This window comes from Mirounga leonina, unplaced genomic scaffold (genome assembly GCF_011800145.1).
Source record: "Mirounga leonina isolate KUSES-001 unplaced genomic scaffold, KU_Mleo_1.0 Mir_174, whole genome shotgun sequence".
Lineage (NCBI taxonomy): Eukaryota > Metazoa > Chordata > Mammalia > Carnivora > Phocidae > Mirounga > Mirounga leonina.
Window position 1 is genome coordinate 28,264,382 of NW_023270451.1, and position 16,879 is coordinate 28,281,260.

Genomic DNA, 16,879 nt, shown 5'->3' on the forward strand with positions numbered 1-16,879 from the left:
CCTTCCTTCCTTCCTTCCTTCCTTCCTTCCTTCCTTCCTTCCTTCCTATATACACAGTTTTTGATATAGTCAGCCAGGTCAAATAATTTCTTAAATATTTCCTCCAGAGCCCTTTCTCCTCCAGCTCTAATCTGAACTGGTTTTTCTATGTCATCCTTGGACTTTGCTTCATCATTATCATGGGACTTCCTTTTAAACTTTCATAGGTGGAATTTTTTGTTGCTTCCATTTAATTTTTTTTTTTCATTTAGTTCCTTATCTTGATGGGACAACTTCTTCAATGATTTATTTAGTAAAGGTTAGTGAGAGGTAAATTTTTGAGATATTACATGTCTGAAAATTAGTTTTTTATGCTCATTAATAATACGGTTGTGTATAAAATATTACATTTTTTTTAAAGCACCACTTGACTGACTCCTGGCTGTCAGTATTGCTTTCTGCTTTTTAAACTCATTTTATCATCTGTCTTGAAACTCTTAGTATTTTCTTTTTTTCCAGTGTATTCAGTGGTAAAATTCAGGACCTTGCTTGGTGTGGTATATCTTTATTCATCTCTGGGAGCTTAGTGAGTCCTTTCTGTCTAGAAACTCATGTATTGTAGTTCTGAGAAATTAATTTTTGTTATTTCTTTGATAATTTTTATCTTTTTTCTGTTCTCTTTTTCTGGAACTTCTACTAATTGTATTTTGGTGCTGCTAGATTAGTTCTCTAATTTTTTTTTTTTTTTTTTTTTTTTTAAGATTTTGTTTATTTATGTTAGAGCACAAGAAAAGGGGAGCGGCAGGCAGAGGAGGCAGACAGAGGGAGAAGCGGGACTCAATCCCAGGACCCTGAGATCATGACCTGAGCTGAAGGCAGATGGTTAACCGACTGAGCCACCCAGGCATCCCTCTAATATTTTTTTCTATCATATTGTTCTTTTTTTTTTTTTTTTTTTTACTTCTGGGAGATTTTCTCAACTTTATATTCCAACTCTTTTACTAAATTTCTGATTTGGGGATGCATGTGTACTTTCATTGTTCTTTTTAATAACAGATGTTCTTATTTCATGATGGCAAAACTTCTTTTACCTCTTTAGGAATATTCATTGTAATTACTTCTCAATTTTTTTTTTTTAATCCTTCATTGTCTCTTTCCTCTGGGTTCCTAGTTCTGTTCATGTTTGTCTCTTTCATGTCGAAGCTTTCAGATGACTGGGGATCCTTAGATGTGCACTCATATATTTAATGGTAATTAAATTTATGTGAGGCTGTTTTCCCTATAGGGCTGATTTTATGATTGGGGGCTTTTTCTTCGAGAACATCTTAAATGTCAGTATCAGTAGTTTTTTTCCACATCCATTCAGTAGAAGTATTCTCTCATCTCCTAACTGGTAGGTATAATTTTGACTGCCAGACTCTTGGACAGGTGAGGAGAAGGGGGCTAAAGATCTCACAGTTCAGAGAGCAGAATTCCATGTAAACTTACTGATTTCTGTTTGTTACGTCACTGCTCCCTTCTCTGTGCCTGATAATCCATTGTCCAGAGTCTGTCTGGTTATTTTTCTCCAGAGGATAGGCCTCCTGTGTCTGGTGGGAAAGGAGTAATCTCTTGACAGTATAGAGAAGGAGTGAAATCCCTTATATCTTTATGTTACTGAATTTTAACCCAAAGTAACATTTTATTTCCTACCTATATAGTGATTTCCACAGTGTGGTAAGTGGAATAATGGCCCTCCAAAGATGTCCATGTCCTAATCCTCAGAACCTGTAAATATGTTCTCTTATATAGCAAAAGGAACTTTGCAGGTATGACTAAGGTTATAGACCTTGAGATGGAAGGTTAACCAGAGTTGTCCAATGTGGGCCCAGTCTAATCATTTAAGTACCTTTAAAAGAAGAGGTTGTAGGGGCGCCTGGGTGGCTCAGTTGGTTAAGCGACTGCCTTCGGCTCAGGTCATGATCCTGGAGTCCCTGGATCGAGTCCCACATAGGGCTCTCTGCTCGGCAGGGAGTCTGCTTCTCCCTCTGACCCTCCCCTCTCATGTGCTCTCTCTCATTCTCTCTCTCTCAAATAAATAAATAAAATCTTAAAAAAAAAATGACTCATTAAAAAGAAGAGGTTGTAAATAAGAGGGAGATGTGACTACAGACAAGGGGTTAGAAAGATGATGCAGCATTGCTTCCTTGGAAGATGGAAGAAGGGGGCCATGAGAAAGGAATGTTGGCACCCTCTAGGAGATAGAAAAGGCAAGTAAACTGATTCTCCCCTTAGAGCCCTGTGAAAGAAATGGCAGCCCTGTCAGCACCTTAATTTTAACCCAGTGGCACCCATATCAGAACTGTAAGAGTGCATTTGTTTTGTTTTAAGCCACTGAGTTTATGATAATTTGTTATAGCAGTAATAGAAACTAATATAGAGTAACATGTACATTTCTTTTCACATTTAAAATTAAAATGGGACAATGATTTATAATACTATATATTTTTTACTTGAAGCCATGTATGTTGGAAACGAATGACACATTCCTTCATATTTTTGGAAAGTTCCAGTAGTACAGTAGTTTATTCATACTCAAATGTTTTATATCATTAAATGATATAGAGTCAGTAGGTGAATTTTATAGCGCTTAATACGTTTTTTCAATACTGATGGATGTTGAAATAATTTTGAAATGCATTTTAGTTTTATTTAGGTGTAAGTTAAATGTAAAAATTAATCATTTATGTGGTAATGGAGAATTGGTTCATTATTCTTTAAAGTTTGTTACAATTAAAATTAACTTGATCAACTTATGAATGATTTTTTTTATAACAGCTTTATTGAGATACAATTCACATACCATGCAATTCACTCATTTAAAGTTGTGTAATTTAGTGGGTTTTAGTCAATTCATAGAGTTGTACAGCCATTACCAATTTTAGAACATTTTTATTGCCGTGCCCCGCCTCAAATACCTGCCAAAATCCCTATACCCATTAGCAGTGACACCATTCACCACTCTCCCAACCTCAGGCCTTGGCAACTACTAATTTACTTTCTGTCACTGTATATTTGCCTATTTTGGACATTCCATATACATGGAATAATATAGGGATGCCTGGGTGGCCCAGTCGGTTAAGTTGTCTGCCTTCAGCTCGGGGTCCTGGTATCTAGCCCCACATTGGGCTCTCCACTCAGCGAGGAGTCTGCTTCTCCCTCTCCCTCTGTGTGTGCATGTTCTCTTTCTCTCTCAAATAAATAAAATCTTTTTTAAAATGGAATAATACATAGTATTTTATGACTGGATTTTTTTCACCTAGCATAATTATTTTCAGGATTTATTCAGGTTATGGCATGTATCAGTACTTCATTTCTTTTTTTTTTTTTTAAGATTTTATTTATTTATTTGACAGAGAGAGATAGCGAGAGCAGGAACACAAGCAGGGGTAGTGGGAGAGGGAGAAGCAGGCTTCCTGCCGAGCAGGGAACCCGATGTGGGGCTCGATCCCAGGACCCTGGGATCATGACCTGAGCCGAAGTCATATGCTTAACGACTGAGCCACCCAGGCACCCTGTCAGTACTTCATTTCTTTTGATTTTTGTATAATACTCCATTTTATGGCTATACCAGATTTTTAAATTCATCCATTCATCTGTCACTTGATGGACATTTGTGGGTTTGTTTCTGTTTTTTCTTTTTTACCTTTTGGCTGTTAAAATCATGCTGCTGTGAATATTCATGTACAAGCTTTTGTGTGAACGTGAGTTTTTCACTTACCTTGGTTGTATACCTAGGAATGGAATTGCTGGGTCTTATAGTAACTCTCATTTTAGCATTTGAGAAACTGCCAGACTGGTTTTTAAACTGGACATATAATTTTCTATACCTACCAGCAGTGGTGTATGAGGACCCAAGTTTTTCTACATACTCACCAACATTTATTATTGTCTGTCCTTCTGATATAATAATCCTAGTGGGCGTAAAGTTGTATCTCATTTTGACTGATTTGTATTTCTTCGCTGGCTAATGACACTGATTATATTTAAAAAAGAAAAAAAATGATGCAGCCCCTTTTCCCTCTCTTTTATCTGTGCCATGTAACAGTGCTAAAATGATGTTTCAAAAAGTTGGACTCTTAAATGAAAAATGACCGAGATTACACATCTGTTGTAAAGCTTTAAGTAATCCTCTATTATTATGGCCCTCATCCCTAATTTTAGTTTGTATGAACTAAGCAAGATAAACCTAATGTGATAATATGATGAAATTCCAGAAAGATGCTCTGGGGAATAATTGAAAGATTATTGCTGGGGTGCCTGGGTAGCTCAGTTTGTTAGGCGTCTGCCTTCGGCTCAAGTCATGATCCCAGGGTCCTGGGATCGAGCCCTGCCTAGGGCTCCCTGCTCAGTGGGGAGTCTCCTTCTCCCTCCCCCTGCTCATGTGTGTGTTCGCGCACGTCCTCTCCCTCTCTCTCTCTCCCCCTCCCTCCCTCTCAAATAAATAAAATCTTAAAAAAAAAAAAGATTATTGCCATAGCACTATTTTCTTTTGCTGCCCTTATCACAATTGGAATTAATTTTTTTGTAGTTGTTAGCTTAATAAATGGACAGAGACCCTTTACATAATAGAGACCTGGCTGTTTATTTTTAAATACTTGTTACCTGAATGCTAGGTTGAGTTCAGACAGTAAAACTGGGACCAACCATTAGAATTGTCTTAACTATGGAACATGCTGCCTCGTTCTTTGGAATAGTTGAAGCTATATGACTATGAGGGATATTTTGTGAAGGGTTTTCCAAAATTGGGTAAAGAGAAAGGATTATATGAACAAATACTTAATTTTAATTTTAAGATGTATGTGAAATAACCATGACTAAACTCCAATTCCTTTGACCTCAGTATGTCATGGATCCTTCTTTACATTCCTAGTCTAATAGCCATTTTATTGTCACAATTATCGAGCAGCATAGTTACCCACATACCTCTTGCCTTCACTTAAAATTCCAGTATGTTACTTAGATCCTGTATTTAGTCATTTTAGTAATGCTTTTGCTACCATCCTTGATTCTTTCATCCTATTGCCATTCTGATTTTTTTTTTTCCATTTCTGCCTGAGAGTTGCCATTTAGATGTGTTTTTTGAGAATTTTTTCTTGTTAGGCATTTTCTCTATACCCATCTTTAAGGTGAATGTTGAGTTTTATATCCTTATTAATGGTATTAAAAATGACTTACTCCTAAATTTAAGAACAATTTGACTGTAGTTTAGATTTTGAAAGATATGAGTATTATATGATTTTATTTTTATGCTTCACATTAGTTGCAATATACCATATTTATAAATAATTATTCATGTAATTATTTGGTATCTGTAGACTCATGGACATGAACTCCCATGTGGATAGGAACTGTCCTGTTTACTATATTTCTTTTACTTTCTACAGGGTTTGGTTCACAGCAGGTACTTAGTATTTCAGTTCTTTCCATCTTTCACCATGGCTATACATCTGAAGCTAGTGTACTTTGGAAGAGTCTTTTTTCCTAGCTCCTTATTGTTAGGAAGGGAATTGGTCCTTTTCTCCTAATATATTAATCATATTTCATTGACGAAACTATAGAATTACTCAAAGGCAGCCCGGGATACTTTTGTGTAAGTACCTTGTTATTTAGACATTTTCTCTGCATTATTTTTTCTGTGGAAGCTTTTCACTTGCTTTTATGCAAGGTAATTACTTTTGAAGAAAATATAAATTAGCTTACCTGTGTCCCTTTTGAAGTTACTTTAAAATTGATGTTTGTACTTTTTGGCATATTTTCTAATGACTTTAATGTAACTTGAAAGCTTTCAGATTTTCTTTTCGTTTTCTTTACACTTTATGTTATCTAGTGACTTCATCTTTTATACAAGTGCCAAAGGACTTATTGGGACCTGTCTTCTCATAGTCCTTTACACACATGCATCATCATCTACTCTCTTTGAAGTTGTACATCTTTTTTCCTATCTCATACATTTTATTTTGTTTTATAGATCTCCGTTTTTTTTGGAAAATAATGCAATAAAAAGTCAAAATAGCTTTTACTAGCTTTGGCTAAAACAATATTGTCTTTCAGGATGCACCTGTTGTTATAGATCATTTGAAAAAAGGCTTAAACACACAGTTAAACTGTTTTCCATCTGACTTAACAGTATTAAGTCAATAGCCTGTTCCAAGTGGCTTTCTTCATTTGAGAGAGAATCAAATATCCTAGATGTTACTTCCATTACATTTGTTTTTAAACTAATTTTACACATGCAAAACAGAGGCCTATTTAACAAAGTTAGAACCTAAGTCCTAAGACTTCAAGAAACTAGAATATGTTTTGTGTGTGTGTATGTGTATGTATGTATAAGTTTTGATGCTAGTTTAGTGGAAACAGAAATGTTTGGACTCAGCCCTATTGAAATGACTAATGGTTAATGTGCATTGTTTCTTAACTTACTTGTTATCTTTATACTTTTTAAAAATAAATTATTGCAGTTCTGGGAAGAAAGGGTTATATATGGAGGCTTTAGATATCAGAGTTATTGAGTCTCTTATTAGACTCAAGGTGACCTCTGAGGTACTAAACAGATTATGTAACCTCTGTTTGTTATAGATCCTTAGAAGAAACCCTTGCAATTTTTGTGGTGAACTGGACTATATTTAACTCACTTTGGCTCACTTGGAAGAGATCTACTATGGGTATCCTTAGCTCAAATACTACTATTCAGAGCCTAAAGGCTCCTGCTGTGCTTTTTGCCCCTTGGAAATCTGTCGTTTTTATTTACTTCCTCAAGTGTGGAATAAGGAGAACAAATAATAGGCAAAGCTTCAGGATTTTACTTATTTTGAATATATCATTATTCTTGAGAAGGGTTTTATAGGAATGTTTATTAATTTATAAAATGTATAATTTGTTTTCTACTTTTAGGTTTGTGGTTATTTTAATTTAGAGTGTTAAGAAAAATTGGTCATTATTTTATTCTTCAACATATTTTCCTAACCCTGTTTGTTTTCCTTTCTTGTCAATTTAATTTATACTATCACTTTTGGTGATCACCATTCCATCTGTTATATGCCAGTAGCCAATAAAAACAGATGGTGCTTTATTCAGATTGTTTATATGTACATTTTATTTTAAATATTTTATGAGTTTTAATATATGACTGTGTTCAATATATTGTTTTATAATTGGAAAACATATACTTGTTTTTTTTAAGGAATTTTATATTATATAAACTTATGTTGAAAAATTAAAAATATGTTGAAGGATTTTTGTGTAACTGCCACACAGCTGTTGGCATTTATTCCTCGGCATAAATCTGAATTTTAGCTTGACAGAGGTTTTCAAGGTTTGACCTAATTGTCCTAATTAACATTGAATTTGGAATTTTGTTCATGAAGAAACATTTGTCTTTTTGTATAGAAATTACATTGGGAGGCATTCCTTATGTTTCTTGTAACCACATACAGCTTATTTATTAACTGTCATAAAAAAAATCCATTTTAAATTTAGGGAAAACAGTACACAATGAATATGTGAAAGCCATCTTAGTGATATCAAAGATGTTGAGGCACTGTTTTTTAGTTTTAAATTTAGTTCATTTGTCAAATGAATCAGTCCAACCTTGAGAAAATCATCATGCATCTAACTTCATCATAAATTAAAATAACCCCAGCGCTAAAGAATTAATTAAAATTTGTTACAGGTTTTCTAGTCCAAAAGAGTAAAGTTACTGAAACATTTAATTATTTGTTTCAGATGAATAAACTATTAAAGTGATGATAGCTAAAATACTTTATTCCTTTTTAACTTATATACATTGTCTGTAATACCATGCTACTGTCTTTGTGGATATTTTATCACCTTCTGTTTTCAAGAAAATGTACCATAGGCAGATAAAGAGCCAGGTGATCTATGCAGCACAGATTGTTCTTGTTCCTTAGGCGAATAAAATTCTTACAAAATAACACAGAAAAAAAATAGAAACATGTCAAGTTTTGGAGCGAGTTTCAAATTTTCATTCACTCTTAATACCTTAATAATTACAAAAGAAAGCACAATTTGCAATTGAACCCTCAGTCATTTGGAACTTAGAGGTAATACATTTGTGTTAAGTTCTAAAACATATACTTGATAAATAAAATTCTTCCTTTTCCACATGCTATTTTTACCCTGCTGCTTTATTTTTTTGCTTCTAAAATAGTGTCAGCCTCATGTATATCATGAAATGACCACCCAGTTATGAATACTTCTATATATCTAAGATGGGGCAAGCTTTTGGATAATTGAATTTTGTTGGATGAGCCAAACGTTTTTGTTACTCCTTTTTGCATAATTTCTTCCTTCTTTTAATTCTTCTTAACATTTTCGAATTCTTTCAGGGACACCGTGTTTAAGATATCTTGTCTATTGCGATTATAGGCAGTCATGAAGTCTCATACTTACAGTTGCTGCCACGTTATTAAAACTAGGAAGAAAAAAAAAAAAGGAAAGAAAACCCAGAACTGTCAGTATTTTCCTGGTTGGAGGACTTGGTATTTATGAAAAGTTGTGTTTGGATTAAATCCTCTTTTTTTCTTTTCTTTCCTTTTTTTTTTTTTTTCCTTTGGAAATATTACTGGTATGGTAAATGCCAAAGAAGATGCTTGCTGTAATTTACTTTGGTAATGGATCATGTTAGTCACTGTACTGTATAAAATACCAAACTGGGTAGAATATAGTGTCAATTTAAGGTATTGAGGTCTCCTCTTCATTGGGTAAAAGTCTCTACTTGTTTCAGAATAGAAGAATTCTTCCTTTAGGCATCACAGTGTTAGAGTTTATTTAAGTATTCAAGTCAGAATAAGAGATTTGCTTTCTCGTAATAATTTTACTCATCTCTACTTGCATTATACTATTAACCTTGGATTTGGCAGGGAAGAAAAATCACTGAATTCAGAGTTGAGATACCTGGGTTTGCAGTTTACTTCTGTCAGTTACCAGCTGTGTGATAATTAGGTCACTTCATTGGACTGCTTTTTCAGAACTCCAAGATGCTATAATTTCATATTGCTTTTAACACTTCTGTTTTTCTGGCTGGAAATTGTTTAGTCATTTAAAATTACCACAGGAATACATCAATGATTATCATTTGATAATAAATGTACTTAATTGAAAATGACTGTTTTAGATAATTATAAATATATTCACTTTAAAAATAGCACTTTAATAAGACATACATAGAAGAAATTTATAGAGAAATGTAACTGTCATTGTCACTTATTGGCATTATGCTGTATGATACTAATTTCGGTATAGATATTAGAAACTTCGAATTGATGGAATCATACCAGAGGTTTAAAGGTTTAAAGTATTAATAAGAAATGGTAGATTATTGGGGTGCCTGAGTGGCTCAGTCAGTTAAGCATCTGACTCTAGATGTCAGCTCAGGTCATGATCTCAGGGTTGTGAGATTGAGCCCCGCGTCAGGCTCCTTGCTGGGCATGGTGCCTACTTAAGATTAAGATTCTCTCTCTCCCTCTGTCCCTCCTCTCTCCCTCTCTCCTTCTCCCTCCTCCCCCAATAAAGAAATGGTAAATTATTGTATATCTTCAAAAGAATTGAGAACATGAACTTAGAGCATTCACATCTATTTCAAAAATTAATTCAATGATTAGATGATTCAAAAATTAATAGTACTTTGCTACTAGATAAAGTAGTTCAAAAATTAATATATGTACTTCAAAAATTCAATGGTTAGATAATTTAAAAAAACTAGTAGTAGTTGACTTCTGTAAAAAAAAAAACCACCCAACTAGTAATAGTAGTTTATTACTAAATAAAGTAGTAAACTGAATTGCTACTTCATTACCTAAAGATGCGTTGAATGAAGAGAAATATGAAAATGTGTGAGGCCTTTTGAGCATTCTTAGATGTTTATAGAACTGAAATGAGTCATTTCAATATTCCCCCCCTTTTTCTATAAAGTTTTATTTAAGTAACTTCTGCACCCAACATGGGGGCGAACTAATGACCCCAAGATCAAGAGTCACATGCTCTTCCAACTGAGCCAGCCAGATGCCCTGAATATTTTCCCTTTGATATCAGTTATTTGGATCACCTGACTGAAATGCCCTTATGCATAAATTATGCAAATTGAAAAATAGATTACTGGCAAAGGGAACAGTAATTTATCCATTTTGTCGACTCTTTTATCATTTGCATTCTCTAGTGTAATTATTTATGAGTTTTAATCTAACCACTTACTATTTTATTAAAACAAATTTATTGAGCTTTTATGTAATACATACTGTATTAAGATTAATTGGGTATAGGGTGCCTGGGTGGCTCAGTTGGTTAAGCGACTGCCTTTGACTCAGGTCATGATCCTGGAGTCCCGGGATCGAGTCCCACATCAGGCTCCCTGCTCAGCAGGGGGTCTGCTTCTCCCTCTGCCCTCTTCCCTCTCATGCTCTCTGTCTCTCATTCTCTCTCTCTCAAATAAATAAATAAAATCTTTAAAAAAAAAAAAAGATTAATTGGGTATAGAATGATGAATATGGCATGGTTCTTACCAGTTTTATGATGAATTGTGTCGGAGGACAGAAGTTGAAGCATAAAGGACAGGAATGTCACAGAGAGGAAAGATGAATATGTAAAGAGCTAGCCTAAAGGTTTTAGGTAGAACTTGGATAAGTGTTGTCAGTATTAAGGACTCTTCTACACTGATGTTCTCAGACTTTAATGTGTGTATAATTTACTTGCAGATCTTGTTAAAAGGCAGATTCTAATTCATTACGGTGAAGTGAGCATGAGCTTCGATGTTTCCGACAAACTCCCAGGGCATGCCAGTGCTTATGAGCTATGATTGATATTTTGAAGAGCAAGGCTCAGTGTTGTTTTTTAGAAGTAAGAATAGCCATATGTAGGGCCTGCATTTAAAGCCGTTTCCTGGATATAGTCTTACTTATTCCAACTTATTCCATAATGTAATTAGAACATACTGATTAGCAATACAAATGTAAATGAAGACATAGTTTATAAAATTACTTCTTTTTTTTTTTTTTTTAAGATTTTATTTATTTATTTGAGAGAGAGAGAATGAGAGACAGCAAGCACATGAGAGGGGGGAGGGTCAGAGGGAGAAGCAGACTCCCCGCCCAGCAGGGAGCCCGATGCGGGACTCGATCCAGGGACTCCAGGATCATGACCTGAGCCGAAGGCAGTCGCTTAACCAACTGAGCCACCCAGGCGCCCCTAAAATTACTTCTTTTGAATGACTAATTTAGTCAACTGTTGGTTATCTTTGGGCAGATTAAACAGTATGCAATTAGCCATGGTATTAAATAACAAGGGAGTCAATATTATTAAGAGTTGAAATGACAGAAATTTAGGAAAACATCAGGGTACTTGTACTGGACATCAATTCTGTTTAGGATTGTTTGGGAATGTTCCTTGATCTTAGCAGTCAGACAAAAGAATTTGTGGGAATGGTGCCTCCTTTCTCTTTCAGTCTCTAAAGAACTATGGTCTGCACACACGGATTATAAATCTACAGAGGCTATGCAATGTGGGTGGAGATTTTGAACATATTGTATGCAAATACTATTGTATTTTTATTACTTTTAACATTTAGATGTCATCATTTTAATGATAAATGTGTTCTGATATATAGGATGTAAAATTTCGACTAAATAGTGTAAAATAAGTCATTTATACCATGTTTTAGTTAGGTTTTGTTTTTTTGTTTTTTTTCTTCTTTCTTTCTTTTTTTTTTTTAAGTCAGTTCCATGCCCAGCGTGGAACCCGAGTTTTAGTTTTATTTCATTTAGGATTTGGGGACATCTGAGATCTTTTACTCCCACTTTTTGATGGAAGTTAAAAATTGGTTATGTTATACAAACATGTATATACTCTACACACACACACACAGGAGTACTAGAAGTAGTATGAGTCCAGGTTTAGCATTTTGGCTATAGAAGTCATATAAGTTATGAAAGTTTAAATGCTTTGGATAAATCATAATTGTGTGACATGTGTGAAGTGTTGAGAAGTCATTCCAGCTGATTTTGAAGAACTTACTTTTCCTATCGGGCAGTTGTGTAATTTAAAAGTAAAGCGCTTATAAAGTGCATTTAATTTGTCATGTTTTTATCTCTTGTGACATAAATTGTAACATAGTGCACTAGAGCAATACAGTATTAATTAGAAATACTAATTTTCCAAGTGCTTAAGTTTAGCAGTAACATTAAACAGAGAATATTTATTTTTATTATTAATTACACATTAGATATTTTTGTGGAATTTTTTTTTTTCTTAGAGAACCAGAGGACGAAAGCGAAGCTTCATTCCTGAGGAAGAAAAACATGAGGTTGGAATAAGTTAAGCATTTTTTACACAGTCTAAACTTGGAGAAACTTTCTTGTTTAAATTACTTCTTTTTTCCTCATATCCTGATTTTGTTTTATGTTTTGGTTTTTTTCCTTTGTATGGCAGGAAAGAATTCCTAGAGAGAGAAGGCAAAGGCAGTCTGCGTTACAAAAGAAGCCTAAGGCTGAAGATTTGCGAACTGAATGTGCAACTTGCAAGGGAACTGGAGACAATGAAAATCTTGTCAGGTAAATTGCATGCTGAGACTTTGTCTTTAGGGGATTAAGGTTCCATCTTCATCATTTTCTCATCACAGATATAATGGGGGAAAAAAATCACAGTATAGGACCTTTCTTAAAATCTTATTTAGTGGAAATAGTTCAGAAACAGATTTCATCCACTTATTAACCTGCCACACATGGTTATTCTCTGGCTGTAGGTGTAATTAAGAGTGATAATCTGGATTTTGAACACAAGAAACAATTTTCTCTTGACAAGAGCAGTTGGTAATGCTCTGTATGTAGAGGCCACAAAAATAATTTGATCTTTGTGCGAAGATTATTATTTTATTTCATAAAACAATACAGTTACTAACTTGTTACATATTATAAAAGTTGAAGTTTATTAGTAATAATGATAAGAAGGATTCTTTTTTAATGACAAGAGCTTCATTAGCACTTCCTTACCATTTATCAAAACGAATGTGTTAAATGCTTCTCTCATGAAATAAAGAAAGGTGAAAAGATGGCCTAGATAGATTTTGTTTTTTTGTTTTGTTTTCTTCTTTGTTTCTTTGTTTTGCTTTGGTACTTTTTTTTTTTTTTTTATCAGACATAATGCTAATCAGGAATCTCAGCTGATGTTGCACAGTGGCTATTCCTGAGGGTCCAGAGACTGCTAATTTTAGCCTTTGCCTCTTTTGCTGAGATGAAGAAATTATTCAAAGCCCTGGGTGAGATGGAGAATGGGTGAAGTGGGTGAGCAGCAAAAGGAGATCTAATTTAAAAGTAGTATCATTCTTTCAAAGGACAGTGACACATAGTCTTTTAGTATGTTAAGGAAACCATTTCTGATTTCTTTCAAAAATTGTCTTTTGATAAAGCCGTGAAATTAACTGAGGGCACAGAAATTAAATGTTTCAAAAAGAGTGAGTTGTTAAAAGGTATATTAGCACTGTTAAATGATGTTAAATATTTGCTTCCAAAATGATGTCATTTATTTGTCATTAAAAACTAATTTCTATTTGTTTTAATTCATCAAATAAAGGCGTGCAGTTTTAAATTTTATGAGTTTTTTATACTATCATTAAAGAAAATAAGGAGAAAATAAAAATTCCAGTGAAGAAATACAAAGTGCTTCCACAAAGTTAAGAAGGTCTATCATGTTTGGTCAGTGTTCTCTGAAGTAATACATATAGAATGTCATGAGAGCTCTCCTGGAGATGAAACTCATTTAAATTTAGGATAGAGTAGTTCCTGTATCAGAAGATACACATGAATAATTCTGACCACAGTACAATTTTCTTTATGTAAAAAAAAAAAAAAAAAATCCCAACCATAAGCATAACATGATGGAATACATAAAACAATAAAAATAAATAAAAGAAAAAACCCCATAAAACAGTCTTATATAATAAACAAAAATTCAATCTAAAGGAAATCCCCTTGGGGCTGAGGGTTGCATCATGGGACATGATCAATTTGAAACAGTAGTTAAAAACTTAGAGAACTGGTTATTTTCTCTTTAATTATTTGAAACTATGTAAATATCAATCCTCTTACTTATTTTTTCAAGATAGGAAGCTGATTCGTGACAGTTTTGGTGTAGGACCTATACATTTTTACCCGGTTTCTATTTATTTATTTTATTTGCTTGGTCATATATTTCAAAGAACCTTGGACATAAGTTCAATTTTTATTTTAAAACTATAACAAGAGCATCTCCAACACATCATTATTTTGTCATTAAAAAAAAGTAGGTACAATCTTTCTTCGATTCTTGATGAGATTTTTAAAGTAGTATTAGCCTTTCCTATCATTTATTTAATTAATTTCTGTTATAAAATTTCCATTCCTAATTGCATTATTATAACGTGCCAGTGTCTGGGATTTTGTGGAAAGTCTTCCAGAAGGTAAAGATATTTTTGTTACTCTAGAAATGATGAATATACAAAGTCTTCCTTGGTTTTGCCTTAAGAAGACAACATCACAGATTTTCTGCAAAGGTTTTAAAGAGGTAATGAAGAGGGAATTAAATGTTTTATAAATATATATTAATGTTTTTGAGGATAAAATAAGTTGGATATAAAGCAATGCCATAAAATGTTTTATGGTTATAATGTGATTCTTCTGTAAAAAAATACATATTCAGTTTAAGCACTATTGCTCTTGGGTTAAAGAAGAATTTTTTTTTTTATGTAGAATTTCATGTGTTTAAAAAGGCAGTCTCATAAGTTAATATTGGCCATTTCCTCTAACATCTCTTTTATTTTGTAATTGGCACCATTATTGTTTGCAAATCACCCCCCCAAAGTCTACACTTTCATGATTAAGTTGCATTTTAAATACTATGTACACATGCTATTTTTTAACTTTAATTTTAAGACATTTTAAAGTAGACTTTATTTTTCCTAAAGATATATTTCAGTGCTTAGTCAGAGATACATTATACTTATTATGTATGTCTGTTAGGTTCTCTTATAAACTTCTTCGGTGGTAATTTAGTATTTTACTGAATATACTATATTTTCTCAAGTTCCTTTGAACTAATGTGTGTGACCCACTAGAACCTGCTGTTCAGTAGCTTTGATTTTGAAACCACACTTCTCTATGTAATTCAGGCTATATAAAAAAAATCCTTCCTAGTTATTTTCCTGGCTTTTTCAGTTATCTGTATATGTGTATATGTGAATTTACACGTGTAGTTTTTTAATATCATTGGGAAATTGACTTCCTTTAATACGTTAACTGTGATACTGGGTTCCAGCTGTCATTTTTGGTTTGCCTCTAAGTTTTTCTCAGGTCTTCGGCAAGTAATTTAGCATTTCTGTGTCTCAGTTTTTCTCTTTATTGTACATGACCAAAATTACACTCTGTTCCATTAGGGACTTAAATGAGTAACTACTGAGTGATAGATATTTTTCCATGTAAAATAGTAGGGTAGTGGTATTATTTAGTCATACAAAGGATGCATGTATGTGGGCTCCAAAGTAAGGATTCCAATTGGTAAACATGTTTTAGTAATAATACACGCTTATTTTTGCCTTTCAGAGAATGTGCATGCCCTGTTTTTGTTGAATTTGTTGAAACATGTTCTCTAAAATGATTAGACTCAACGATTTCCACTAGACATGGGAAATCTGACAGGAATCAAGGTCCTAAATAGAAAGATGGTTTACAGTATCTTACAAATTTTTAAAAAATAGTCCTTCCATTTTGCATCTGCTTTTGAAATTTAATTAAAAATTATGTGGGAAATCTCCAATTAAAAATGCATATTTCTTAATGCTAAAGGCCAAATTGAAACTCTATTTTGAAGTCTTTTTAGGTATTTATCTCTTTGTGATGGATGTTCTTTGTTTGAGGTAGATATGGCCATGTAGTGATATATTACTGGTTTTTGTTTCCACAGTTCCTGGAACAATTAATACTCAGTAAATGCTTGGTAAATGAATGACTACTTCGTATAAGTAATGACTGATCATTCTTTGCTGAATTAATAAAAAAAAACCTTTTACTGTTATAATTTATTCCTAGAACAAATTGGTCATTAAATACAAGTATTTGATGAAGATGTTTAGAAGGCTTAAGCAACTGAGCCACCCAGGCGCCCTGTTTAGAAGGCTTAATAAAGGAAAATTGCTTTTATGTCACTAAAAAATAGGGGATGAATTTTTTCTGTGTAAAAGGTAAAGAAATAGGAACTACAGATCTTGAGATTAGTTAGTTGATACATCAATGTAACAAACAAATGAAGTGATCTCTCTCCTTGATCATATTTGATTTGCAAAAGATAAATTTTTAGATGTCGCTGTGCCTTTCTTCTAAGTCTTTATCAAGCTATCAGATTAGGAATAAGACCAAACTTTTAGACCTCAAATTTTAGTTTAACTGTGTAAACTCAGTGTGACACATTTTATTACTTAATGGGAGATAGGAGAGAGAAAAAAGTTTTCCTAAACTAAAAAAAAACCCTAGAATCCCATCGGTCTCCTTAAATAGTATCTTTAATTTTATTTTGTATTGTGTCCTTTACTCAGAAGCATTGAGTGTAGGAAATGATCTATGAAGCTATTTTACTTTTATAGCTAAGTCCACACTATTAAATGCTTACTGTATTCTCCTCCTTATTTGAGTATATGGCAAATTATATAGATACTGAATCACTTTGGTTATAAGATTAGGATGTCTGTTTGTTCTCTTAACAATATTATTGGCACTTTTATTTATTTCACATTTTAAACATCTGGCTTCCGAGTGCTTCCCTCTTAACTAAATTTGATTGTATCATAAGCTGTTAGGACCACCAGCAAAAATTCATATTTATC

The 16,879-nt window shown here is 33.3% G+C and overlaps 1 protein-coding gene across 8 annotated transcripts in view; it reads left to right on the plus strand.

Annotated features, from left to right (window-relative positions):
- PHF14 (PHD finger protein 14) overlaps nt 1-16,879 on the plus strand; it is a 221,562-nt gene that overhangs the window by 81,239 nt on the left and 123,444 nt on the right. For 5 of the 8 annotated variants that reach the window (XM_035020638.1, XM_035020639.1, XM_035020640.1 and 2 more), the window contains exons 15-16: nt 12,284-12,334; nt 12,460-12,581. In XM_035020638.1, coding sequence (XP_034876529.1) covers nt 12,284-12,334; nt 12,460-12,581 — 173 coding nt within the window. Of the gene's footprint in view, nt 1-6,597; nt 7,082-12,283; nt 12,335-12,459; nt 12,582-13,164; nt 13,861-14,488; nt 14,569-16,879 lie in introns of those variants that run through there. The other 3 variants (XM_035020643.1, XM_035020644.1, XM_035020646.1) reach the window with 3 other exon arrangements.